This window comes from Spermophilus citellus, assembly GCF_964194105.1.
Source record: "Spermophilus citellus genome assembly, chromosome: 1".
Lineage (NCBI taxonomy): Eukaryota > Metazoa > Chordata > Mammalia > Rodentia > Sciuridae > Spermophilus > Spermophilus citellus.
This window is the reverse complement of record NC_138182.1, coordinates 282551463-282577362: the sequence shown is the minus strand read 5'-3', so window position 1 is coordinate 282577362 and position 25900 is coordinate 282551463. Positions and strand designations below refer to the sequence as shown.

At 45.0% G+C, this 25900-nt stretch overlaps 1 protein-coding gene across 2 annotated transcripts in view; it reads left to right on the top strand.

Annotated features, from left to right (window-relative positions):
- ADCY2 (adenylate cyclase 2) overlaps positions 1–25900 on the top strand; it is a 380789-nt gene that overhangs the window by 83810 nt on the left and 271079 nt on the right. For both annotated transcript variants that reach the window (XR_014021747.1, XM_081292584.1), the window contains exon 3: positions 17068–17229. Coding sequence is in view for 1 of the 2 variants with exons in the window: in XM_081292584.1 (XP_081148710.1) it covers positions 17068–17229 (162 nt within the window). In the remaining variant the exon portion in view is untranslated. The remainder of the gene's footprint in view (positions 1–17067; positions 17230–25900) is intronic.

The window sequence follows — 25900 nt, the reverse complement described above, 5'->3', positions numbered from 1 at the left end:
AGAAAGTCACATGAGGTCAACAATCATGTGCTCAGAGGCGGGAGAGGGTCCCATTGGGGTGCAGCTCAGGGTCCCATCCAGGTGCTGACACCTGCTGTCGGGGACCTGGGCAAGGTGATCCACCTTCTAGGACTGTCACAACATGCCCAGGTGGAAGCATAGATGAGAAGCTGTGGCAAGGGGGAACTTTTCCAAGCAGAGGTTTCAGTGAGCATGAGGGCATGCGGTGCCACGGAGCACCTGGGTAGAGTCCTGGCTCAGCGTGGTTGGCATTTCCAGGAGGAGAGAAAGCATGAAAGGAGACGTGAGGTTTTAAAGAGCAACATGAACACTCTTATCTTCTGCGTCCCTTTTATAGGAGTTTACGCTCCACTCGTGTGTACACATATCATTGCAAAAAACGTTTAACCGCGGCTTTGTGCTTTCAATGGAGAGGTGAGCTGTGTCAGCTGCTGGGATGAGAAAAGCACCAGGTCAATTTGCAAAAGCAGTATCATTCTTCCATGCTCTGATGTGATGCCCTTTGACCCAGCTCCTAGGCCAGCGTTCCAGCTGTGTGCTGAGTGTGTGTCCATGACAACCTCTTTATTGACAAAGCCAAAAATCAGTTATGAGCCAGAAAACTAAAATAAGTGCAATAGACCCAAGCACAGACACAAATACCAAATTTTAGAATCTTGAATCAAAATATTTCTTTACATAGAACCTGTAGAATCTATTTCAATATCTGCTTTTTCAAAGGGATAGAGTTGGGAAGTACTCAGAGTGTGTAATCTTCCCATTTTGTTTAGTTAGTATTATTCTCTGGAACATATTGCCCGTGCAAACAGGAATTCATATATACTTACTGACGTTAAGATAAAAGTAGAATTTTTATCACCTTAAAAATAAATATTTTTTAAGCCAGAAGTAAGTGCAGTGTTTCCTTGTCTTTGAAGTGATTTTAAAGAAATGCAAGGATTTTAACGATTTTGCATTTAATGCAAAGCCTACTAAACTGTGTATTTTGTTCCTGGTTTTCACTATACCTGTGATCAAATTGCGTTTCTTTCCATAGCCTGATATCTATGTCATCTTAAAGTGACTTAAGCTCCAAGTGTAATCCCGAGAGTGTCAAACAGCACTTAGACCACATCCTGTGCCACCCAGGGGTTCAGTATGAACAGGAGGGAGCTGTTGGTGTGGCAGGTGGCGGAGTGTGAGTACTGTCCTGGATCAGGCTGCTCTGAAGACTGCCCGTTTGCACCAACAGAGAAAAAAGCACTGTCAGGCTGATGGTAGGAGCCGTGTGCTGTGCAGGAATGAGCAGACCCTTCAAGAAGGCCTCACGGAGCCATGCAGACTCCAGAGTAACTCTTTTCATAGCTCAAGGATATGCATTCTCTCGACAGAGGTTTTCCTCTTTCAGAATGAAAGAGAAAGCAAACAAAGGCATGTAGGCTTTGGTGGGTCTTTTTGTGGTGAGAAGCATTGTACAAACACAGGGCTCCAGTGGGTACTGATTTATGTAGATGTTGAATACACAAGTATAGAACAGTCCCCAAACAATATTTGTTTTTAGATGAATAATTCACTCATTTTCCCTGCATGAGTTTTTCTCATCTAAAGCACTGGCCTTTCAGATTAAATAAATATAATATTTCAAAAGAATATGGACATGAATATTCATAAGGACCAAAACAGTGAATATAAATAAAAGCCCTTTTATATAACATTTTATTTTGTTACAAGGACCTTACTTTTTTTTCTTATTCACTTTTGAGTTGATGTCTTCAAAGTAATTTTCCAGGACACCATTTCTTCTGCAAAGCCTGGAACTGAGAAACCAATCACTGCTTTTCCAAATTGTTTCATCTAGCAATATTTTCCTGTACATAAACAGAGATAAGGTAGTGATTATGGCACAGACCATTAACCAGAGATTCAGCCCAGCCTGATACAGCACTCAATACAGTATTTGTCTAAACAACTGGAGGAATGTCAAATAAATGAAAGAAACTGAAATTAGATTATGTGTCCTGGAAACGTATGGCTACTTCATGCACAGAAAGTACAGCAGGCTATTTTGGGGTATTTTACATATTGGCCGATGATTTAAAAGTCATAAGAGCCTCCTACAAGCCTCATCTGTATTATATATACTGGACACACAAGCAGCAAAGAGCCCATCATCTAAGTTCCTTAAGGGAAGAAAGAAGCAGCCTCCATTTGAACAGAATGAGAAAGATAAATACAAATGAGGATACAGTCATTATTGTCCAAACAGCTGGTTCAACAGAAGTCAGGTTGCTGTGGCAGTCAATCAATTCATTCTGGTAATGGACTTGCCAGTAATCCTATCTAAGTGATCCCTGAGACTAAGGGCAAAGTTCATTGCTCTCTGCTTATAACTCTAGCTACCCAAGGGCTGTCTCTCTCTAATAAATCCATGGTTGAATGGCAATCTACTGTATAATTTAAATCAGAACATTAATGAAAGTGAAGCTAATGCAGTTGCAATGGAAAGGGTCATAATTGTGTCATATAATCATTGACTAGTAACCACGTGCATCTTGGAGGAGGGGTCAGCCGGTGCCATTCTGGTGCACTCACAAGGCAGGCCAGCGGGGCATGAAATGTAAGGGAGTCCCCTTTGTAAGAGGAGTCTCTGGTCAGAAGGTAGAAGGTTATTTACTAGCTTCTGAAACAAATGATTTTTAAAAAATCATCAAAAAGCAAATTACTTCCTCCTAGACTTAGAGCTATTCAAAATAATAACAATAACTTTCTAATAAATGCCTCAATGTTACCAAATGAATAGGTTGTTTTCTTTGTTTGAATTTGATGAGAAACATATTTTCGAGAAAAAGGGCTTCCTAGAGTTAGAGTAGGTGTTCTGGTGGAGTGGCTGGGGTCTTGGGGTTCTCTGGAGATCTGAATTATAGGAAAACACCCTGGACTGAGTCTGCTCACCTGTGGCTCCTTTACCTGCAGGGGTGATGTTGGAAGCATCTGTGCTGCCTCCTGACTGTGGTCAAAGCACTTAACTCCTAGCACCTTGTTCTCCCAGTTGAACAGTGTGAAACACTCGTCAATCAGTTCTGCTCGTAAAGTATTTTGAGAGAGACAAAAGAATAATTTTAGGCTGAATAACATACTTTCTCTATATGAGAAGTATTTCTAGTCCCACTTCTTCTTAGGTCCCCTCTTGTTTCTAAAGATTTATCATGTGATTCAAAGAACTTGAGAAGCACAGACGTTTTGGGTAAACAGTTGTCTTAGGATGCATGTTGACCAGTTGTTATTCCAGTGGACCAACATTATCCAGAGTCCAGTGATGAATCCTTGCCAGTCCCAAAAGGCAGTGACTTATTCTGTAGGTTTGCATTATAGTAGCACCTCACTTCTGGTATCATTGGTTATATTAATTAGGATTTGACTCTGATATGCCAAATAAAAACAAATAACCACCAAACCCCAGCCGCTTATAGCAATAATAATGTCATATGTCCTATAAGTCTTCACACTGATGGAATTTGCTCTGTGATAGATACATTTGTCCAGACTCAGAAGGTGTGCACTATGTATCCTTGATCCAAAGCCCAGTTGATGATTTGGACTTCCCCAACCATGACCTTTATTAAAGGCCGAAACTCCAAGATGGTGGCAACACATAGATTGAGACCTCATGAAGCCTCTGTTGCAAACTGGCCTGCTGTCACTTCTGCCCATATTCCAACCTCCATGAGTGTCCAGAGTCAGGGGGTGGGAAGTAAACTCCATTGTCTGAATTCCACGAATGAGTGAAAAAGAAAGAATCATGGACAGGCAGTATATTCCATCACACCTCCTACACTGGGAAATAGAGGGAAATTCAAGTAAAATTCTCCTGTGTTCTTGTTTTTATATTGACCAAGAAACCAACATCCAAAGCAAGTCTTTAATGATCTGAATAGACTCTGGGGGAGGTAGCTTCATAGTGTGGGAACAGTATGCTGTCAATCCTGCCGCGAGGAGGACAGTTTAAATGCTTTAATAATGATAATGGAGATTGTAGCCCACTTTCAGACAAAAAGAGTGCTTGTTAGTTATCAGTGGAAAGTTTAGAGATTGCAACCCCATACAAACCAGGCTTGCAGATGGACCCAGCAGGCCCTGGGTCCTGCATAAAGGGAAACACAGAGGTGAGGGAAATAGACATAGTTTAGACATTGGCTTTCACTCCCAGAGGCTTCGAGGATGGTAGGACAGGGACCTGTGCTGTCCTTATGTGTGGTCAGCTTCCCATCAGTCTGTCAAAATACATGAGATAATACACTTGGAACGAAGGCCTGTTTTGCCTCTGTGTCAGAGGTTCTTGTTCATGGCTGCTGGACAGAGAGAGACAGGAAGGGCTGGGTCCCAAGGTCCCTTCAAGAGCAGACCCCAATGACCCCAATGGCCCCAGCTCCTAAGAGCACCACGGGCTGGGATCCTGCCATCAATAACCTGGACCTGGGGGGACTTTCCAGATCGGTAGCACCTTAATGGCTGATAAAATGCCTCCTACTTTTTAAAGTTAAAGTAAATACAGTCGAGTAAATGGATGTGTGCACTGTAAATGAAGAGAAGAAGACAACACATACAGGTGGGTGGGTATCCAGCACCAAACAAGGTATTTCTCTACTGTTCTCTTTTTCCAAGCTTTTTAAAATGTATGAAGTACCTCCTACCTATTTTAGATGAAAAAGGCACAGTGCAAGTTATTGTTTTACCTCTTATTCTATCATCAATCTAACTCTGCATAACATTTTCAAAAGAAGAATGAAAGGTACCCTGTGATTCATGATTTCATCATTACTCTTTTGGAGCCGAGGCTTTCCATCAAAGAACATAATATGTGTTCTTTTGCTTAATAATATAACATTTAAAAAAATTCTTTCACATTCTATAGAATTGATGTTCAGAAAATATTCTTGGACTAAGATAACTATATAGAAACATAAAATATGCTATAGCAGTAGTCCTCAACATGTCCCTGAGTTTTTTAAATCTTTTTTTATAGTTGTAAAGGGTTTTTGTGTATATTAATACAGCTACTATAGAGAGAAGTGTGGAGGTTACTGAGAAAATTAAAACGAGAGCTACCTGACGATCCAGCAATCCCACTCCTGGCTGCTGTCCAGAGGAAGGGAACCAGCATGTTGAGAGGCATCTGCCCTCCATGTTCACAGCTACAGTGTTCATAAGAGCCAAGGTGGCACTCAGCCTCCACCAGCAAATGAATGTATGAAAAGAAGGTGGCACATGTATGCAGTAGAACAGCAGCATTTTAAAAAGATGGAACTCTTGTCCTTCATGACAACATGGATGAACCTGGAAGACATCATGTTAAGCTCAGAAAGACAAATACTGCAGGATGTCACTCATCTGTGGAATCTAAATAAGTTGATTTCACAGACAGAAAGAGTAGGACGCTAGTCCCCAGAAGCTAGGGTGGGCAAGGAATTGGGGAGCTGTTAGTCAAGGGGTACACAAGTTCAATCGGGCAGGAAGAACGTGTTCCAGAGATTCATTCTATGACGTGGTAATCAATAACAATGTGTTGCATTCTCTAAAATTTCTGAAAGAATAGATTTTAAGTTTTCTCACAACAAAGATGTGGCATGTGTGTGAGGTAATGCATATGTTGATAGATTCCACTTAGATGTCCTACAACCTGCACATGTTCCAAAATAATATGAGCACAGTAAATTTTTAAAGGGATTTTTAAAATTGCATAAAATTAGTTTCCAAGAAATAAGTATTCTTTTTACAGTCAGAAACGTGAAATTGTACTTAAAATATTCAGATACTGAGTAAGAGATGCTATTTGATGATTCAAACGGCCACTTCTTTTACCTCTCCTGAAACAAGAGCTTTCCATTGGGAAAATGGAGGCAGTCTGGCTATCCACCACCAGAGGAAAGCACCGCCCAGACACCACACAGACTCAGTTTTTGCTGGTTGGATCCGCTTTACTTATTAAATAGCAATAAAGTTGAAAAGAATGATTTTAATGGTCTTTATTTTAAAATCAAATTGGTTTGGACACATCAGGGAAATCAGTAACTAAGCCAAAAGACGCATAATTATTCCTACTTCACTGAGCCATTGATTTGGCTGGTGTCTGTGTAGCTTTAGACTGAGAAGCACTGTGTGGTTCTGCAGCTCAGAACTGAATGCATTGCCCTTCCCCTTCTACCCAGTGGGCATACTGGAGTCTCCCATGCAGTGGTGGCCTCCATGGCCAGATGACATGACCCCCTCAGGGGAGGTGTGGTCACATGCACAGCACCTGGAAACAGGGTTGTAGGGAATCTGAGTGAGTGAGCTTCGCAGGGCTGGAGTGAACTTCTGATGAGCTCCTGATGCTCAGGCCCAAGGACAGTGCTTGGTGCAGGAAGGACCCTGGGCTCCACTCGGCAGGAGGCTAATGTCCAGGGAATAATGGGAGTATAGAGGAGGCTTGTTCCTCCATAGCCTGAAGGAACCAGGGAGAAGGGATGGACAGTGGTCAGAGCATACAGTCGCCACCAAGGAGCTGGTTTAACCTTCACGACTTCCTCTAAAGTGGTTCTAATGATTTAAAGCACGTTGGGAACTTTTAATGGAGAATATGCAGTTAGCATTCTGCTCTTCTGTTATTTTTGTTACCTGTGATCGGAAACGCCTGCCATCCCAGGTGCCGCCACGTGGGGCGCTGGTGCTTGGCGCCAAGCCAAGGGCACACCTGGAGCTACCCAGGGCTGGCAACCGCTCATCAGTCGGCTGCCCTGGGCTGGCCTGCTGGAGCATTCGCTTGAAATCACACCTGAACGTTTTATTCCTTCCTTCTTTCTTGCAGCAGGAGGTATTTTTTTGTTTGTTTTGTTTTTCTTGCTGGATACTATTCTTCGACATAAGGAAACATCTGGACAGCCTTTTTGTCCCCATGGGGCCTACATATGTGTGAGGGAAGATAGAAAATAGTTTTTCAAAAAAGATGTATGTATGATCATTATAATTCTAAGGAGAATATGAAGAGTGCAAGGTGCTTGATCAGCCTGAGAATAAATACAGGTGGCAGTTCAGAGAGTGGTGTCCGTGGAGTTCTCCCTAGGAAGGTCATGCTTGAGTTGGAATGCCTAAGTGACAAGAAGCCAGGCAAGGGAGATTCCCAGAAGAACATTTAGGGCAGAAGAGCTACCAGTGCAAAGGCCCTGAGGTTGTTCAAGGAAGGCCACAAAGGCAGGTGGGGAGGCCTGTGAATGGGGGCGATGGACATTGGTGGGATATGGAATTGGGGACATCAGTCAGGTCATGAGGGACCTTAGTGGCAGGCTGAAGGCTTTGTACTTTTCCTTAGTGTTATAGAAAGCCATGGGAGAGGTATAAACGAGAAACAGTAATGTGATCAAATGGAGTTTCTAAAAACGTCACTTTGGCTTCTGTGTAAAATATTTGTTTCAGGGGACATTAGTTTTAATCAAAGAGGCCATTCAGATGCTTTGAGGGAATTTGGGGTGGTTGTGAGATTTGGATTGAATTGTAGCCACAGGAACAGGAGGATGAATGGGTTCGTGATGTCTTTGTGGTTAGAAGAACAAGGAAGAAGAAATTATTAATTTCATCTTCCAGGTTCCTAGGTTTGGGGGCTAAGGTTTCCACTGAATGAGATGGGAAGAGTTCCAGGAGGACAGGGGTTTGTTCGAGGTTGGGAGGATCAAATATCCTCTGTGACAATCACACCCACATACCCCAGGCCCTTAGCTGTTTGGTTGCAGGGTCTGCATGATCCCGCAGTATATGAGCATGACGTTAGGAACTGGATCTCAGAGCTGAGCCAGTGGACCTCACTCTGAGACCCCCAGGTGGAATCCTGATGGAGCCTGGAGAAGCCAGAGCGATTGAAAAGAGAAGGGACCTGTGTAAGCTCTGGAAGCTTCTAGAAGCAGCCAGACCTGACTGCCGCAGAGTTCCTCTTAAGTCTTGGGTCTGGCCCTTCTCTATGGAGAGACATCTGGCTGGAAGCACAGCGAATCCTTTCCCTGAGGTTTGTTCTGGTGGGTTGGCCCCCAGGCTTGACTTGGGCAGGGGTGGCCTCTCCCCTCAACCCCACAGCTGGGGTTCTGTGGCATTTCAGTGGGTGTCTGCACCCTTCCCCTCTAGGAAGGGAGCCTGGGTAGGAGAAAGGGAAGAACACTGTGGACTGGGAGAGGCTTGGGGACTCCCTGGGGTCTCACTGCACTAGGGTCAGCATGAAGCTGGGAAGGCCGAGCTTCCCCCATTAAACCAAAGAGAAGATGCTTTTGCACAGTTTGTGGTATTTGTTGGGAAATACAAAATAGTCACTGCCTAGAGGAATCCTTGTGTGAGTGTGATCCAGGAACAAAATAATGTACTAATCTAGGTGCAAGGGTAAAAATTTGGCAGATTTTTAAAATTATTATTTTTTTAATTTGTGGTGTGGGATTGAATCCAGGTCTTTCGGCATTCTAGGCAAGCACTCCATCCTGAGCTGTGTCCCTAGCCCCACATTTTGTTTTCAAAAATCTTAAAGCACATTTCTGGCTATATAACTTTCCAGTTACATTTTTTTAAAAGTTAAAAAAAAATGCTTCCCACTTGTAAATTATATATGTATGTATGTGTGTATAAAATCAAAGTAATCAGCCCTTAGATGTGAAAATAATGTCCAAAGAGGAAATTTTTACTTTGAATGTAGAATTTATCTTCCAGACTGCTCAGTTAGGTTAATATCATCAAAAATTCTCTTTTTAATTTTAATTTTTAAATTGACAAATTATGGTTGCCTGTATTTATGGGGTGCAAAGTGACGTTATGATTTGTGATGTGATATAGAATGATCAAATCAGACTCACTAACATATCCATCACCTCAAATACTTAGCACTTTTGTGATGAAGATGCTCAAAATTTACTTTCTTTGCAATTTTGAAATGCATGATACGCTGTTCTGTACTATACTTACTACACCACACAGTGTTTCCCAGAATTCGTAAAAGAAGCTTCTTCCTCTGTCTGCTTGAGGCTTTGCACCTTGACCTTCAGCACCTGCTGCTCCAGCCCCAGCCTCTGGTAAACACCATCCTACTATCTGCTTCAAGTTCAGCTGTTTTGGCTCTGCACATCAGTGGGAATGTCCTCCTGAGCCTGGCCCATTTCACTCAGCATCGTGTTCTCCAGGCCCATCGACATCAACAGCACTCCGTCATGCCCATAGACCACACTTCCTCATGCCTTCGTGCCCTGATGGGCCGGGGGCTGGCCCCATGTGCTGGGTGTTGTGAACAGGGCTTCAGGGAACCTGGGAGGACAGGGGTCTCTTCAACACCTGATTTCCAACAGTGGGGCTAGGACCCAGAGCCGCCATTGCTGGGTCACTTGGTGATCTATTTCTAGAACTCTGAGGAATGATTATACAGTTTTCCACAATGGCCCCACTGATTTTTATCCTCACCCACAGTGGACAGGGATTCTCTTGTCTCCACATCTGGCCACCACTTGCTTTTCCATCTTTTGATGATAGACATGCTGACAGCGGAGAGGCTGTGGTTTTAATTTGCATTTCCCTTGTGATTAGTGACGTTGAACACTTTTTCCATAAATCTGTTGGCCATTTGTATATCTTCTCTTAAGAAAGTCGAAAGGATTCTAGGCCAGCGCCTTAACACACACCAGCCATCCCAGCGGTTCCAGAAGCGGAGGCAGGAGGATTGCAAGTTCAAAGACCGCTTCAGCAAGTTGGCGAGCCCCTGAGCAACTTTGCTAAGTAAAATATTAAAGAGGCTGGGGATGTGGCTCAATGGTTAAGCACCTCTGGGTTCAATCCCTGGTACCAAAAAAAAAAAAAAAAAGAATGTTTTACAGATTTTATCTTTTTCCTATGTAATTTCTACCAACTTTTTTTTTTCATTTCTAGTTATATTAAAAAGGAAGATACAATTGTATAAATGTTATAAGAACTATCTCTGATATTACAACTAGATAGGTATTATTCCTATGGTTTTGAATAAAACCTGTGTCTTTCAAAATTAAGATACTGCTTAAAATACTATGGTATTCCCAATTTCTCAGTTCTGTTGGAGAGAAAATTTGAGAGTGATTTGAGTAGCTCAGCTTCTGGCTACAAAATACTTACATTATGTTCACAGAGATGTTATTTCCCTTAACATTATTAGCATAATAAAAATAGAAAATCTTTCTCTTATGGTGTATTTCTCCACAGAACTGCTGTGATTTACATAACTAATCCTGATTATCCTGCTGATTATGCATGTTCGAGCATTCTGGAGAGAATGGAATGAACAGCGAAGCTTCATTGAGACTCTAGCGCTGAGGAGCTCTTTCAGGGGAACCAGAGGCTCCATCTTTTAGCTGCTCCCTGCCTGGCTCTTTCCTGTCGTGGAGCCACAGTCTGAGGCCCTTGGGCTTGTACCAGAGGCCGGGACACAGGAGAGGGTGGGACAACACCAGCTCTGTCTGCAGGGAGTCACGTGGAATAGGTCCTGGGTTAGCACTGCTGAAGCTGCTCTTTAACTCACCTTCATTTTCAGTCCTTTTCATGGTAATTTTCTGACAAAGATGTTTAAAAACTTAATTCTTATCCAATTACCGTGGATTCCCAAAATGTAAATAAATCTTGGTGTAGTGGACACGGACTCTTAATCTCTGACTTGGGAATGGAGCCCAGGGTGTTGAGGACTTGAGATCTAGACTCTGGCTTGAGCTACAGCATCACTTTGATCTTCTGGGTTGGATCGTGTCCTAACCCTCCGCACCTGTGATTTCTGACATGATTGGAACATAGGGTCTGTGCGCATGTGATCAAATGAAGATGAGATCCCACTGGATTTAGGGTGGACCCTAGATCCAAGGACTGGTGTTCTTCCCAGGAGGGAAGTGTAGACAGAGGATGCCACGTGAGAGCTCAGTCCCCCAGGAAGAGGAACAGGGCCCTGAAACGAGACGGCGGACACTGGGACATCTGCTGCCCGAGGGCCTGGTATTTGCTGGAAGCCCCTGGGATCGGCAAGGAGGTTCTCCCTGGGGCCAACACCATCTGGCTTCTTACTCTCCCAACAGTGAAAGTTTTTGTTTTTTTGGTCACTCCGTGTCTGGTGATTTATTATCACAGAGGCAGGAAAATGGTTCACTTGGCATATGTCAGAGAAGGAGCCTGAATCACTGAAGCTTCTAGACCTCTGAATCCAGCTAGCTCCCTCCAGCCTGCCTCCCAGGAGAGGGAGCCCACCATCCTTCCCAGCCCATCATCCCCCTGGCCCAGTTCTGATCTTCCCTTTCGAAAGCTTCAGACCCCGAGCCCCAGGTGCTTCTGCTGCACACTAACCCAGGAGCAGATGACCTTGGCTGTGCAGAAAAGCTTCCCTCTGGGTCAGTGGGCAACCTCCCCCTTCCTTCATGCCACCTGAGTTTTCCCTGTGCCTGTCACTTCGAAAGTGGCCTCCTTTGGAAGAGCTTTTATGGCTGGGAGCATTTGCAGAAGGCTGGGTGGAGCCCGCTTCTCACTGTTTCAGCTGCTATGAGGGTGGGGAGAGTTGAGTGGGAGATCTGCATGGGCCCAGCTCCTCTGAGTTGAGCCGAGCTCTTGCAGAATAGCAATCCCGGCTTCTAGGCTGATTGTCCCAAGCCGGGTCATCCCTTCCTTCTGCAGATGAAGACCAGCTCCGTGCCCCCTTCAGTCCTGAGGAAGGTCCCCTCTCCCCCTGCAGGACTCCAGGGCTCCTGCAGGAGGAGGGAGGTGGTTGAGCTGCACAGCAGTCTGAGTCCTCTCAGAGCTGGGCATTCAGTCCAGAGTCTGCCGCTGCCTGCCATAGGCGTCCCGCCAGTCTCTATGCAGTGGGCTTTTTAATGTAATTTATCTATTAAATAGAGAAATGCTAATTCAAAAATCAACATGTTTATAGCTAACGGTGAGGCCGGTGGGCCAAAGAGGGCGGCAGGATGTTTTCTGAGATGCATTTGGTGAGTGGATGCTAATGAGGTGCCTGTGATTCAGGTCATTTTGGGATGTATAATAGAGCTTTTCATGCAGACTTCAAATATTTATGGAGCACTACCATGCGCCAGGTACTGTCCAAGGCATTGAGGTCTTGGCGATGAGTGAAATAGGTTCTTGTTATTGAAGGGTCATTATCCTTCCTGTGTGCCATGGAGACAGTATCGATAAATAAGTGGGAACCCCAAGCATGATCATAAGTAAAGCCCACCATGAGGACCAGGGGTGTGGTAGGAGAATTTGCCAGTTTGTACAGAGTTGTTGGGGGCAACCAGAGGAGGTTGTCATCCAAGGAAGAAACACGTTAGACCTGTGTATTCAGAGCATGAGCATACACTGGATTAGAGAAAGGAAAATGTTGGAGCCAGTGAGATCAGAAGGAACGTGCTGAGTCAGGTAGCAGGTGCCTGTCCTGCCGTGAGAGGGCCCCAGCGAGGATGTGTTCACTGTAGTTTACATGTGTCCATTACTATGGGACACTTAGCAACTTGTAAAAAGGTAATAATATATTCATATCTATGCACTTAAAAAGATGCCCACAATGAACAATTACATGAAAAAAAAATCTGTAGAGTACTGTATATAAAACATCGAATTTTCTAAGCATCATATCAACAAAACCAAAGAGAGAGAGAGAGAGAGAGAGAGAGAGAGAGAGAGATTCAGGGACTCAGGGACCCAATGCCACAAAGACTTATCAATCACTGTCATGACTGTAGGTATGTGTGGATCACCTGAGGGACTCCCGTCCTTTCTTGGGGACCCAGGATGGAGAAACTCCAGCACCATGGTCCCATGATTGCCAGGTAGCCAGCAAAAAGTAGGCACAGGTTCTTTCCAGAAAGGACACACCACTGCTGCTTATGCTTCCTTGGTCAACACAAGCCATGGATCCTACAGACAAGCAAATGGTGAAGTGAAGCTGTACCGTGTACCCAGAAGAGTCCTAATGGTTCCCCAAAGCATGGAAAAAGATTGAGTGGATACAAATGAGCAGGAATACACTCTGCTTCTGCGTTGAGGGAGGGGAAGAAGAGGGAGAGATTTAGACCAGGCATGTTTCTTCCCAATGCAAAGGCAATGAGCCAGCTTGGTGGGGAGAATGGTGGACAGGGACAGACAGACAGAGGCAGTATGCTGAACTCAAAAGTAAGAAGACACATTTTTAGCATGGATTTGAAGGAAAACATGGTCAAAGGTGACCCCCAACGGTCTGCGCATGGGTTATTGGAGACTAAGCCATCACAGACATAAGGGAAGCTCATAGTTGGTTAGAAACTGGTGGAGCTTGGGGTTCAAGTGTTGAATCTGTGGGAAGATGTCTGTGTGTTGCAAAGGCAAATGCAGGACTGCAGAGAGGAGACAAACCTCGAGGTTCCTCGCTGGAACCTCAGATGTTGCCACCACCTGAGATGTCGCATTAACCCCGGCACCTGGGCAGGGTCAAAGCCTGCAGATAAGTGGCTCCTCCCTTCTGCCTCTGGATGGTGGTACATCTGAGGGGAGGCTGTTGTCCCCATGGTAACCTGGGAAACAGAGAGATCACATTAGACTTTTTAGAACGTTTTTACCCACACATTTTTTAGATGTGCCAAACCCATTTTAGTTTTACATATGGCCAATTGTGTTGAAAAGCAGGCTTTGGAAACACTAGAACCCCCTGAGATTGATAAGACAAGAAGAACATTCTCCCCGTGGGACTTAAAATGAGCTGGACTTTCTTCCACCCAGTGATACTTGGATGTGACTGAGGCACCCCCCCCCCGCCGCCGCTGAGCTCCTGAAAGGCTGCAGCTGACACCCTGAGTGTGAGTCAATGCAGTTTGTTTAATTAACCTTTAGAAAACCCACTTTGCCATCTAGAAGTGAGCATTTCACAGGAGCTAGTGTATTCGGGAGACAAAAGTCTAGTCTCCATTTGGGTATCATGGCCAGGCCTTCCACGTGTCCTTTCAAAGTGCAACATGTTTGCAGAAGTTCGTATCAATGGAAATCATGCAATAATTTAAAAGCCATCCAAAATTAAACTGTTCAAAAATGTTATGTTTCAAAGAAACACTAAAGATGTTTTCATTGTAAGGACAAGAGGTAGTTGCAAAAGAGAGGTCCTTTCTGGAATTCAGTATCAACTTTAATACCTGAAAATACCCATTCAATACCTCTTGGAGGATATACAGTTTTGCATCAAACGTTAAATGTAGAAAAAACAATATATGAATTGAAATATGTCCTTTACATTTGATGGATATTAGAAATTCCAGTCAATTAATTTTTTTTATTAAACTGTGACTAGGCACCAATTTTTTGCATTCCTGAAAGAAACCTTTGCTATAGCTCAATCGTTGTCACCAGGGCTGGAGTAGCCTATGGATAACATTTGTTGATGGCCAGAGATGTTTCAGTTGTCATACCTATAGGGGTTGATACAGCACCTCATGCATGGAGGCCAGGGTACTGCTCAATGTCCTGGAATGCACAGGACGAAGACTCATCCAGCCCCAACAGTTGACAGTGCTGAGGCCAAGTCACCCTTCTTAATATAATCTATTCTGGTTTTCAACATTTCAACACAGGGTTTCTATTTCCACTCGTAGTTTCCAAATAGTTAGTATAACTCTTTCTCTAACTCATGATTTTGCTAAATGTTCACCATAAATTATTTATCATAACCAATGCTGTGGACACACGCTGCAAGTTGAACATGTAGACCTGGAGGAAAGATGAGTGTGCCATTCAGATATTATGAAATAATATTGCAAATATTTTGAAATAAGTCTTAAAAATGGGTCCTCCTCACCAAAAGCATCTGGAGTCTGAGGGGTGCCATCTGTGGATATCCGAGCAACTGTGACCAGGGTCTGCTGTCACCCTCAGAATTGCAGAAATGCTTAGCATGCAGTGGTGGCTTTTACTATGCCTTCATTTTTAAGTGTTGGTTTCTCTCCTAACTATTTTTGTATCTATCCGAGGAGGGTATGGTGAGCTGTTCAGCAAGAAAAGAGGGAAGCCTCGACTCTGGGATTTGTATTTAGGTTCTGACACTGACCAGTTGTGAGCTCTCTGTCAGTGGTGGGTGAAGCTCTTCTGCAAAAGGGCTGAGCTTATAACACCTTGCAGTGCATCGATACAGATGAAGTTTCTCCGTGGGACACAAGGTTTCACACAAAGGCCCTGTGTAGAAAGAACAGTGTCTTAATTTAAAATACTTTCTGCAATTTGATGTGTATTAGGAGTTCCAAAAAATCAAGTTTCTCCATAAACTATCGATACACAGCACCCTGTGTATCTTTGCTACACTTCATGGTTCTCGCCCAGGCCCACATGATGGATTGTGAAAGGCCTGAACACCAGGCACTCAGTAAATGCTGGTGCTAGTGATTAATGGTTTTGGAGTATGATTATTGGTTCCAGGAATGCTTTCTATATATTCTGTCCCTGGAAAGGTGACATGAGCGGGGCATCCTGCCTGTCTGAGCAGATCACGGTTCATTTTGTGAACAAAGCCTTGCTTGTCTCTCCCTTCTACATCTTCACCTTGGTACATAAACTATCTTAAGCCTCTTTTCTTTGGAGCCTTGGTTTTACATTCCATGTACAGGATGGAGAAGGGAATTCTGTACTGAAACACATCTTCATGGTCTTCTATTTTGAAGAGGTGAAAGAATATTATTTTCCAGGATATATGAAAACCTGTTCGCCCATGCGTTTTGACCTGAGATTCCTTACAAATGTAGGCTGAGGAGGGGAAGCGGGGCATGAGGCAGGGTCCACATAGACCCCTGGGCTCCCTGGGGAGGGTGCCTTGTCCCTCGTGGCTTTCTCCTTTGCTGTTATCCTGAGCAGCAGCAGCAATGATTGGAGAAGGTGATTCGGAGTCTGCCTCATCCTCTTCTCAGGGTGGGCTGGGTGGGAGGTGGCCCCTACTCCAGGATATGCAAACTGTGAAGTGGCTGCCGATGTGCATGGCTGAGTCTGCCACGGGGTGTGACGTGGCCGAGAACCGGGATCTTCTACGTGTCCTCCACTCCCAGAACTGGCTCCCAAACCTTCCTCATCATTCCAAAAGGAAACTCCATCCTCATTAAGCAATTACTCTCCATTCCTTGTCCCACCCCACCCCAGCCCCTGGCAGCTGCCAGTCTGCTCTCTGTCTATGGACTTACTTCTCCAGCCTGGTCATGTAAATGGAGTCATTCAGTAGTGGAACTTCATCCAAGCTCTGTTCCCTTGGTGTGACTCCTCCAGGTCCCCTGCAGGCTAGCCTACTCTTTATTCTGGGTCTGCCTGAACAGTCTTCCTTTGTATGGAAGTGCCGGAGCTGTTGATGTGCTCATGCCTCCATGGAGATGTGTGTTCCCACCTTTTGGCTGGGGTGTGTGTGCCGCTGTTTGAGTGCCCATTTCTTTGGGGTTCATGCCTGAGAGTGGAACTGCTGGGTCACGTGGCTATTCTGTATTTGACCTCTTATGGAAGAGGGCGCCCAACAGCTGAACCACCTCTGTGCCTCTAAGGCCCTGATACCAGATGCTGACGGTTCTGGACCAGCTTTGCATCTGTGCCCAGCCACGGCTCAGGCTGACCTAATGTCTGCAATGGCTTGGACACCAAAAGTGAGAGTCCTGCAGTCTTAAGTAAGAACTCTGTCCCATCATAGAGATTAATCTCTTATTAAACCCAGTGGGCTTGTTTCCGTTTGCTGTTCCTTTTGTCATGTCATTATTTCTCTTTATTTTTTTGGGGGGGTGGGAACCAGGGATTGAACTCAGGGGCACTCAATCACTGAGCTGCATCCCCAGCCCTATTTTGTATTTTATTGAGAGATGGGGTCTCACTGAATTGTTTGATGCCTCACATTTGCTAAGGCTGGCTTTGAACTTGCAATCCTCCTGCCTCAGCCTCCCAAGCCACTGGGATGACAGGTGTGTGCCATCGCACCTGGCTATGTCGTCATTTCTCGGTTGGGCATGTCACTTTCTGCTGCCTTGGATGGAAGGACAGCAGAGGCCCTTGGAGTAGTGCACTCTGTAACCCTCCCTTCTCCCCCCGCAGGTGTCCTTCTTCCTCTTCATCGTCTTCGTGGTGTACACCATGCTGCCCTTCAACATGCGGGACGCCATCATCGCCAGCGTCCTCACCTCCTCGTCCCACACCATTGTGCTGAGTGTCTGCCTGTCTGCGACGCCCGGGGCCAAGGAGCACCTGGTCTGGCAGGTGAGTGCCCCTCCGCATCCAGGGCAATGACCTTCCCGTCCCTCAGGAGGATGGAGTGGAGGTCCCAGGTGTGTCCTCTGGCACCTGGCAGCTGCTTCCTTTCTGCCCCTGGGTGCTGTCCCTGATGCCCCTCCATCAGTGGGGCCAGTAGTGGCTTAGCCACTAGCAACAGTGAAACTAATGTTAGCAGGAACATAGGGTTGGCAACTTCAGTTTGGTGACTGCTGAATGGTGATGTGATTTTTGATGGTAAAAAGGCGTTCTTACTAAATATTGCAATTTAGCACCTTTATTTTTAGTTTGAAATAACTTGTACAATTAAATTCATAATTCTCTCCCACCTCTCTCTTTACATAGGACAAATATTCTCCATTTCTCAATCTTCTGCTAGGTCTGTGGGCATTTAAAAAAATGTAGTTTTAAAAAATGCCATAATAGCAAATTTTGCCGTAGTAATAAGTGGAATTTCGAAGAAGTCATTCTATTTAATTAGTTAAAAGCATTTTAAAAGCTACCAATTTCCTGTTATGTACATCCATAAACACAAGGGTCATTGATTTGGAGTTATTCCTAACACTCACTTTTTTACCTGTAAAAGGTCTGTTTTATTTTGGTCTACACTGCAACACATGTGTCTGTGATATAAAATGCAGCAAGGCAGACTTATAGTTAGGAATAGCACTGCACCATTGGGAAGGAGATTTTACTTTTATCTTCTTATGGTGCTGGGATGGAATCCAGGGCCTTCTGCTTGCTAGGTAAGAATCTGTCACTCATCTGCATCCTGGACCAGGAATGAGGCTTTTAGACATGGCTGAGCCCTGCAGGGACCAGAAACCAGTTTTTGATGGACTTGATGAGAGGTTTGATTTGAAAGGAAACACCTTTCTCAATATTCACTTCCTAGTTCTCATCATAAGATCGTGTTCATTAAGAGCAGCTGAAGAGACTTTGCACATCACACGTCTCTCGCAGGGTGCGAAGGCGGCACCTCTGACTTGACGTGGTGCAGCAGGTTTTGCATTGGCTGGTTCTGGTGTTACTGGGGAGCTCCCTCCCGGGAAGAATGGGACAGAGGAAAGACAGATTGTCTCTCTTTCAGTCAGCTTTTTTGCTGCTGTGACTACAAGACCTGACCAGAACAATTGGAGAGGAAGTTTGTTTAGGGGCTCATGGTTTCAGAGGCCTCAATCCATAGATAGCAGGTTCCATTCCTTGGGGCTTGAGAGAGACTCCTCTTGCCAGATAGAAAAATATCCCAGAGGCACACCCACAATGACCCACCTCCTCTGGCCACACCCTACCTGCCTTCTGCACCACCCAGTTAATCCCATCAGGGGGATTAATTCACTGATTGTATTAAGACCCTGTGACTTGATCACTTCACCTCTAAAACTTCTTGCTTGTCTCACACATGAACTTTGTGGGGGTACCTCACATCCAAACCATACCAGTTCCTCCGTGCGTTACACCTGACCTATCCCAATGACTCACACTTCCTAAGGCACAGATGGAGGCTGCTGGCACCTCATCAAGGGGAAGATTGAAGAGGCAATGCATTATTTTTATTGTAAAATTTTTGATTGGCAAACATTGCCTACTTTCAAGGCATACAGCATGACGATTCGACATCCTTATACATTGTGAGCATCATGATCAAATTAGATTCTTCCCTCACCACCTGTGTGATAAGTAGATCCCAGAACTTGCTTATCTTATCTCTGACAGTTTCTACCCTTTGACCAGCTACTTCTCATTTTCCCCACCTCTAACCTGGGGCTGCAACCCAGCTGTCCCTGGAAAGACGATGGAGAAGTGCTGCTTTGTACGGGAGCTCTGCCCTGCTTTACCCCCTCTGCCTCTCACAGTCTACCCTGTGGGTATGAAGGAGGCCTTTGTCCTTTCTCCCATACACTCTACCCTTTCCCTACTTGGATCATTAACCTCAACCTCAGGTGGGCCCATCCAGGTCAGGGTGGTGGCTATGTTTTTGCAGTGGCAACAAGTACCTGATCTGCTCCACCAGTTTACATTCTGGAAATCACTGTGGGAAAGTCCTCCTTTGACTGGCTGTGGGCACCTCAGACACTTCACGGCTCACAGCACCTTCAGGCACAGGGCTCCCCCGGAACACATCCTTGAACACTTTGTACCTGTCTCTTCATCTCCTTCATGAATAGATGAAGTGTCTGCTGGTGTGGATTTAACAGGAAAAAAAATATTGGAAAATAATTTTAATACCTACCCAAAAGGATTAAGTACAGTTAAAAAAATAGAGAAAAAAGTGTTTTACAGAGAACTGTTGTGCTCTAGGTCATTGCATACTGTATTGAGTGGGGTTTTTGAAAGCATTTTTATTTGCTTGTATTAGTAAAAGGAAATTGGGAAAGAACATTAACCTTAAATTTTTATTTACTATTTTCAAAAACCAACAAAGAAAAATCCTTCATATCGGCAGACAGCCAGAGATAGGATAATTAGTAGAAAATGCAAAAGGAATAAAAGTGCTTCATTCCATAGTTTTTCATTAAGAATAATATGGAGAGGCAAAGAAGAACATGCAGTCCGTTGCCTGCACCCCTCAGAAACTATTTCATAGTGACTCCAAGAGCTGGGAAAAGTGACATATGGCAATGGCTGTAAATGGAAAGTTCATTGGTGATCATCAAGGTACGAAGAAAAGAGCTTGCACTACTTTTGTCCACTGCTGGAAATAGAACTACACTACCACTGGCTTGAGGTGGAAGAAGAACACTTCACTGGATCCTTTTAATGCACAGTGCATATAAGTTAGAATGGTGTGAGGGAGGTTGTGTGGCTGTGGAGTCCTTTGTTCAAACAGCACTAAGTCGACATGCTGCACTGGGCTGAAGAAAGAGGCTGTGTATCACTGGGGGTCAGTACGCACCAACCTGCCCTCTGACCTTCAAGGGAAGAGTACTTTTTGCTTATCATGGATCCATAGGAAGAATTGGGTTTCATTTATGTATTTGAACATTAGAAAGCCATTTAGTATGTGCAGTGTATATCTATTAATCAAAATGTTGACTTAGGAGAAAATCTAGTGCTTTTCCCCCACCATGTAACAGAGCTCAGTGTCTTCAGGAAATTCATTTTGCCAACATTTTTCTTGAAGTGCACTGCATTCTCAGGCTATGACTCGTCACCCTATGGAGGAAATGTAGCTAATAATTGGAGTGTATGGATGGTATTCCCCACCACATTTTAAAGTACAATCCCTAATACATTTTATAACTTTTATTTTGGAACAATCATAGACTTACCAATAAGTCAGTAATACAGTACAGAAAATAATATCGTGTGCATGTACAAATATGTAACAAAAAGTCCCATCAGTATGTACAACTATAGTGCACCAGTAAAAAAAAATGTAGAAAAGGTCTGAGGTTGTGGCTCTGTGGTAGAGTATTTGCCTAGCATGTGTGAAGCACTGGATTCAATTTCTCAGCACCACATGTAAATAAATAAAATAAAGGTCCATTGACAACTAAAAAATATTTTTTAAAAAACGTAGAAAAAAAATAAAATAGGGGAAAAGAAAGAAAACACATGTCAGCCCCAAAACCTATTTAAAAAATAAGTAAAAGCAAGTTGCCAATCGGAGACCACATCCCCCAGTGCTGTAGTATCGTCTACAGTGCCGTTCTCCCACGTAGTCATAACAGGACTGTCGAAGTCGGGGAATCCACACTGCCATGTGATTGCCATCAGACTGTCAGGCTCTACTCAAGTCCCTCTGCACTTCAGTCTGGAACCGTCTGTTCGTCCTTCTGTGGCCATGATCTTAACACCTCGGGGCTGCAGGCTCTGTGGAAGGCCTCTCAGCGTGGGTCTGTCTGATGTCCACCTGCGTGGGTTCGGGTTCTGCACGGTTAGCAGGAATTGGTCACGGAGAGCGTGTCCCTGGAGAGCTGCAGCGGGGCCGTGACTGTCCTGCCTTAATCACACTGGGACTCTGGTGTGCCTGTGTGTGTTGTCACTGCCCACCAGGCTTTTCCACTTCAAAACTGCTCTTTCCCTCTTTCTTATTAATACTTATATTAGGGGGAATTGCTTGAAAACTATGAATATACCCTGATTTTCATCATTTAATTTGTTTCTTTATGTCTGTACGGCCTGGTGCTCGCCTCGTTTTACTGTTGGATAGTTTATAAACCCCTGCTGTTCGTTTCCATAACCACCTTGTCTCAGTTTTGTCCAGGGGCACCTTGAGCCTGGCTTCTGTCCTTCTGACATGTCCCTGTCATCTTCTGGGTACGCCCTTGCTTTCTATCACAGCGAGATGTCTCAGGTTCATCTTGTTCTCCCCTCACCTCTAAAACCAGCTGCCCTTCCAGAGGCCCTGGCTCCTGTTAGTGGGGAAAGCCCTTAGCAGCAACGTCAGGGTATGAGGGGCTCCTGCGGCCCAGGGGGTGTCCTTACCCCCAAGGCAAAGCCCACACCTCTTTCTGCGGTATTCATGGTCACGTGCACGTAGATCTTAACCACTATGACTTCACATGAACGTTTCCCTTAACCAACAGTGAAAAAAAAAAAAGAGCTTCCATGTTTCTTGAAGTATTTAATTATTTGACCAATCGCGGGTCCTTATCTGTCCTCTGTCGCTCAGCCCACCTTCCCACCCCAAAGCCTCTCTCTGGGCCCCCTGAGTGCCACGCCCAGCTTCCCCTCTCCCCACCACTCTCCTGCAAACAGGTCCTCCCTGCCCCGCCAGCTCAGACTCTGACAGTCCACGTGGCGTGTGCGTCCCTTTCCCTGCTCAAGCTCTGTCCCCTGTGGTCGGCTTTCCCTACTCCCTGTTCTGTCGCCCCTGGACAGCTTCCTGCTCCCGGTGTTCTGATGGTGTGGAAGCTGCCTCGTTGGCCTCTTCTGATGGCCTGAGGACTGACCCACTCAGGAAGGAAGGAAAAGGGACAGGAAGGAAGGGGGAGAGGAGGGCCAGGAAGGGAAGGAGAGCAGACTCATTTGAACACCTCACTTATTTGTGGGAAAGGAAGAGATACTTTTCAGTTATCTCTGTTGCACTCTGTGCTGGTCTCTGCAAGTTTTCTCATAATTTTTTCCCTTTGTCCCTCTATTGGTTTTCAAAGAAATGTCTCTTTTTCCCCTTGCCATCTGGGATTATGAAGGAATTCCACGATCCCTTCCTAATGAAGGTAAGAAAACATGTGATCAGGAAATGTACAGCGAGCAGTTCCATGTTGCCCATGTAAGAAGAATATATTATTTCCAGGTCATAAATTTAGTCAAAGCATCCAAAGCTCTCAGCAATTCAGGATCAACTAGAAAATAAGAATTTTACTTGCATCAGTGGGACAATATATATTTGACCAAAAGTTTCATGAGAGCCACAAAGAGTCTTTTTTGCTTACCTTTATATCAAAGCAAAGGCAGACTGGGGCCAGGAGGACAGATGACCCTTACACTGTGGTGGTTGCCTTCTGCCTGGACCCTGGGGAGGTAGGGGACTTGAAGGAGGTTGGGAGGCTGGAGTCCTGCCTTCCGATGGCGGCAGGGGACCTTTGGTCATCGGCAGCCTGGAGACAGTGCTCCGTGGCACTTAGGCCGTCTGGATTGTGCATCTTGCCTGCCCTGTCCTCTGCCCTGCTAATGCAGCTAAGCGCCACTGTCAGCCCAAGGCAGAGCCAGCCTCAAGGGATTGTCACCTATTCCTATTTTGTATCATGATTGCATTTTGCATTTGAAATTTATTTAATCTTCTTACATTTTTAGGTCTTTGGTATTCAAACCACATTCCAAATTTTCATTTATCTTTTACTTCCCCATGAGAAAGGGGGGGGAGAGTTTTGAGTCTAGATTTACTTAAGCAAGCCGATTATATGAGAATCTGTATTTATTAGAAAAGATAAGCTAAGGAGTGCTTTTTGGTTTTCTAACAGGATTATTTAAGTGTTTGGAAATTTTATAGGATTATTTTACACTAAGAATGCTTTAATACATTTAAGTTGTGATACAATGGGAAAAATTGTTATCGTACTTAATATAGCCAATCATCTGTGGCAAGTGTGTAATCAATAGTAATGCAGATTTGTTACATAACTGATTCTTTTTAAGTATAATTCAGGAAGTGTATATTGGAGTCTGGAATTAAATTGCATTTAGGATCTAATCTGAGAAGCTCAGAGGAAAAACAGCAGGTTACCAGCTGCCTGGTTTCTGGTTGTGGAGGAGACTAATTGGTAGGAATGTGGATCTCTGTTCTTACTGTTTTGTCTTCAGAGATGTACAAAGTATTATTTTTTCCACAAAAGATAGAGCTGGAGAGACTGTGCTACTGCCCGTTTGTAAAGCATGAAGCTACACCTCATGTGTGGCTCATACCCTCCTCTAGGAAGTCATTGTGCACCTGTTCTCAAGACACTGTGATTGGAGGGAATTGGGGTGAGGCTAGAGGAGAGGTAAAATAGTGAGTTGATGAATGTGACTGAATCCTGGAGAAGTCCTCTGGCATTCCTGCTCTTCCTCCCTTCCCTCACCACCCTGCAGCTACACACACACACACACACACACACACACACACACACACATCCTTCTCTCAATGGCAGAAACTTGGCACTGGTGTTCTGCCTGAGAGAATTTTGGTAGCTCAAGTGCATGGCAACATTAATGTGAATGCAGGAAATCGACTCCCAGTCAAGGTTCTGGCAATTTCAGAATGAACATGCAAGAAAGCAAGAGGCAGACTTTCTGTTGGACAGAAGTGGTAGAATGAGGTCTGCCTGTGGCCTCCAGCCTTCGTGGGGCTGTGAAGAGGAGAGGAGCAGGGAAGCCCAATCAGGCAATGAATTTGTTCTAAGAGACTTGATCAGAGGAACACAGGAGGGAAGGAATGTTTAGAAAATGAAACGTGGCAGTCATCTGGAGACTGGCTCTATCCTCTTCTTATTCACCACCTGACTCATGGACCCCTGTTCATTTGGAACAAGACCCATGTCAAATGTGATACTTCACCATGGATCTGTGGCCTTGGCATCTTTTGGTTGACTCATCTCACATGTCCTCCTGCTTTCAACAAACTGTGTATCTTTGCCCATTGCTTACAAATCTTCAAGGCTCTGTCCATTCCAAATGTCTTTGGTGAAGGGAGGGGTGGGTTGTGAAAGCTATGACTCTGGGCCTTTTGGAAACCTCCAGTGATTGCTCTTTGAAACCCCTAGAAGATGATGAGAAGGTCAGTTTCCCAAGAGGGGTCAGGTAGGACCTGCTGTGCACTTGAAGGAAATGTCTGCTGCTGGGGGAACCCAAGGCAGTAGCATAGTGCAGCTTGGCTTCAGCAAAAACATCCTTCTGGTTGTAAGGGCTGCTCTTTAAAAAAGGAATCCCAGTAAGCTGCAGAGAAGGAGGTATATGTGTCTTCATGGGGAGACATTCCATAGCGAGGCGAAGCTGAGGCTTGACCTAATTATCTGCAGAATGGGAATAACAATGAGGGCCTCTTCCCAAGGCAAGAGGGATAGTGACATGAGGTGGTAAACAAAAAGGACTCAACTGGATCAGGCTCAAAGTGCTCAGAAGCATCGGGGGTTAAGAATGACAGCTGCCTGTGGTCAACTCACACATTCTCACTGCATCTGCAGAGTGCAGCAGACTGAGCCAGTGGGGGTTGGGGGGAGATGTCCTTCCTGGATTTTCAGCAGCGATCCCAGCCTGAGAACAATGGGTATCAATTTCACCTGGAGATGTGAGACCCTCTTGGCCAGGCTCTGGTGTATGATTTCTCATGTCCTTTTTGGCAGCTTATGGGTATTCAGACATGGCAGGGAGCATGGGGTAGTAGGCAGAGCAGGCTTTGGGGCTTCAGGTAGAATCTGGGTTTGGATCCCACTTCTGCTTTATAGCTGTGTATGGTGAACATGGGAGGGGACCACCCAGATCCCCTCCAGGAAACATTGGCTGCCTGATGTCTGTTGTCAACAACTGTCTATCAACTGTCAGACCCTTTGGGGACTGCTGGAAGAGACCCACCACCCAAGGCTTTTCACGTTAACCCATGTCCATGACTGATGGAGTTGAACACAAATGCCTTCCATTTTGGCCCAATGAAGGACAATTCTGAGAACAAGTTTTGCTCCAGAGCATCCCTGAGTTTGCCTGAATATGGACTGTGCTACAGCACAACTTCTCGCTGACCACTGGTGCTTCTTTTCCTCCCCTTGGGTATCGAAGCTGAGAGCACTCCCTAATCAACTCTAAACTCCATTTCCGATGTGCTTTCTGGAGAACCCCACTGGGACACTGCATGACCTTGGCCTTATTCTTCAGCCTACTCAGTGTTCTCACCTGTAAAAATGGCAACAGCATCAGCCACCTGTCATGTGTGGTTGCTGGCCTTGGTGCTGATCAGGCTGCTCAGGTATGGAGAGCCTGTTGTGGATCTAGGCTGGTGCCAAGCCCCGAAAGAGCGGTACACAGCAGTAGCAGCAGTGATATCTTTGGCTGTTTACATGATTTTATAGAAGCTAAGAGAGATGGAACATAAATACTTTGAGGAATATTGTTGTAACCAAAATTCAAATAACCATCTGAGCTGGTAAGGCAAGTATTGGATGGTGCATGTGTGAGACCCTCAGAGCTCAGTTGAACCCACTGACCATCTTTTGGCCTCTTGAACTCTGACCCAAGACAGCTG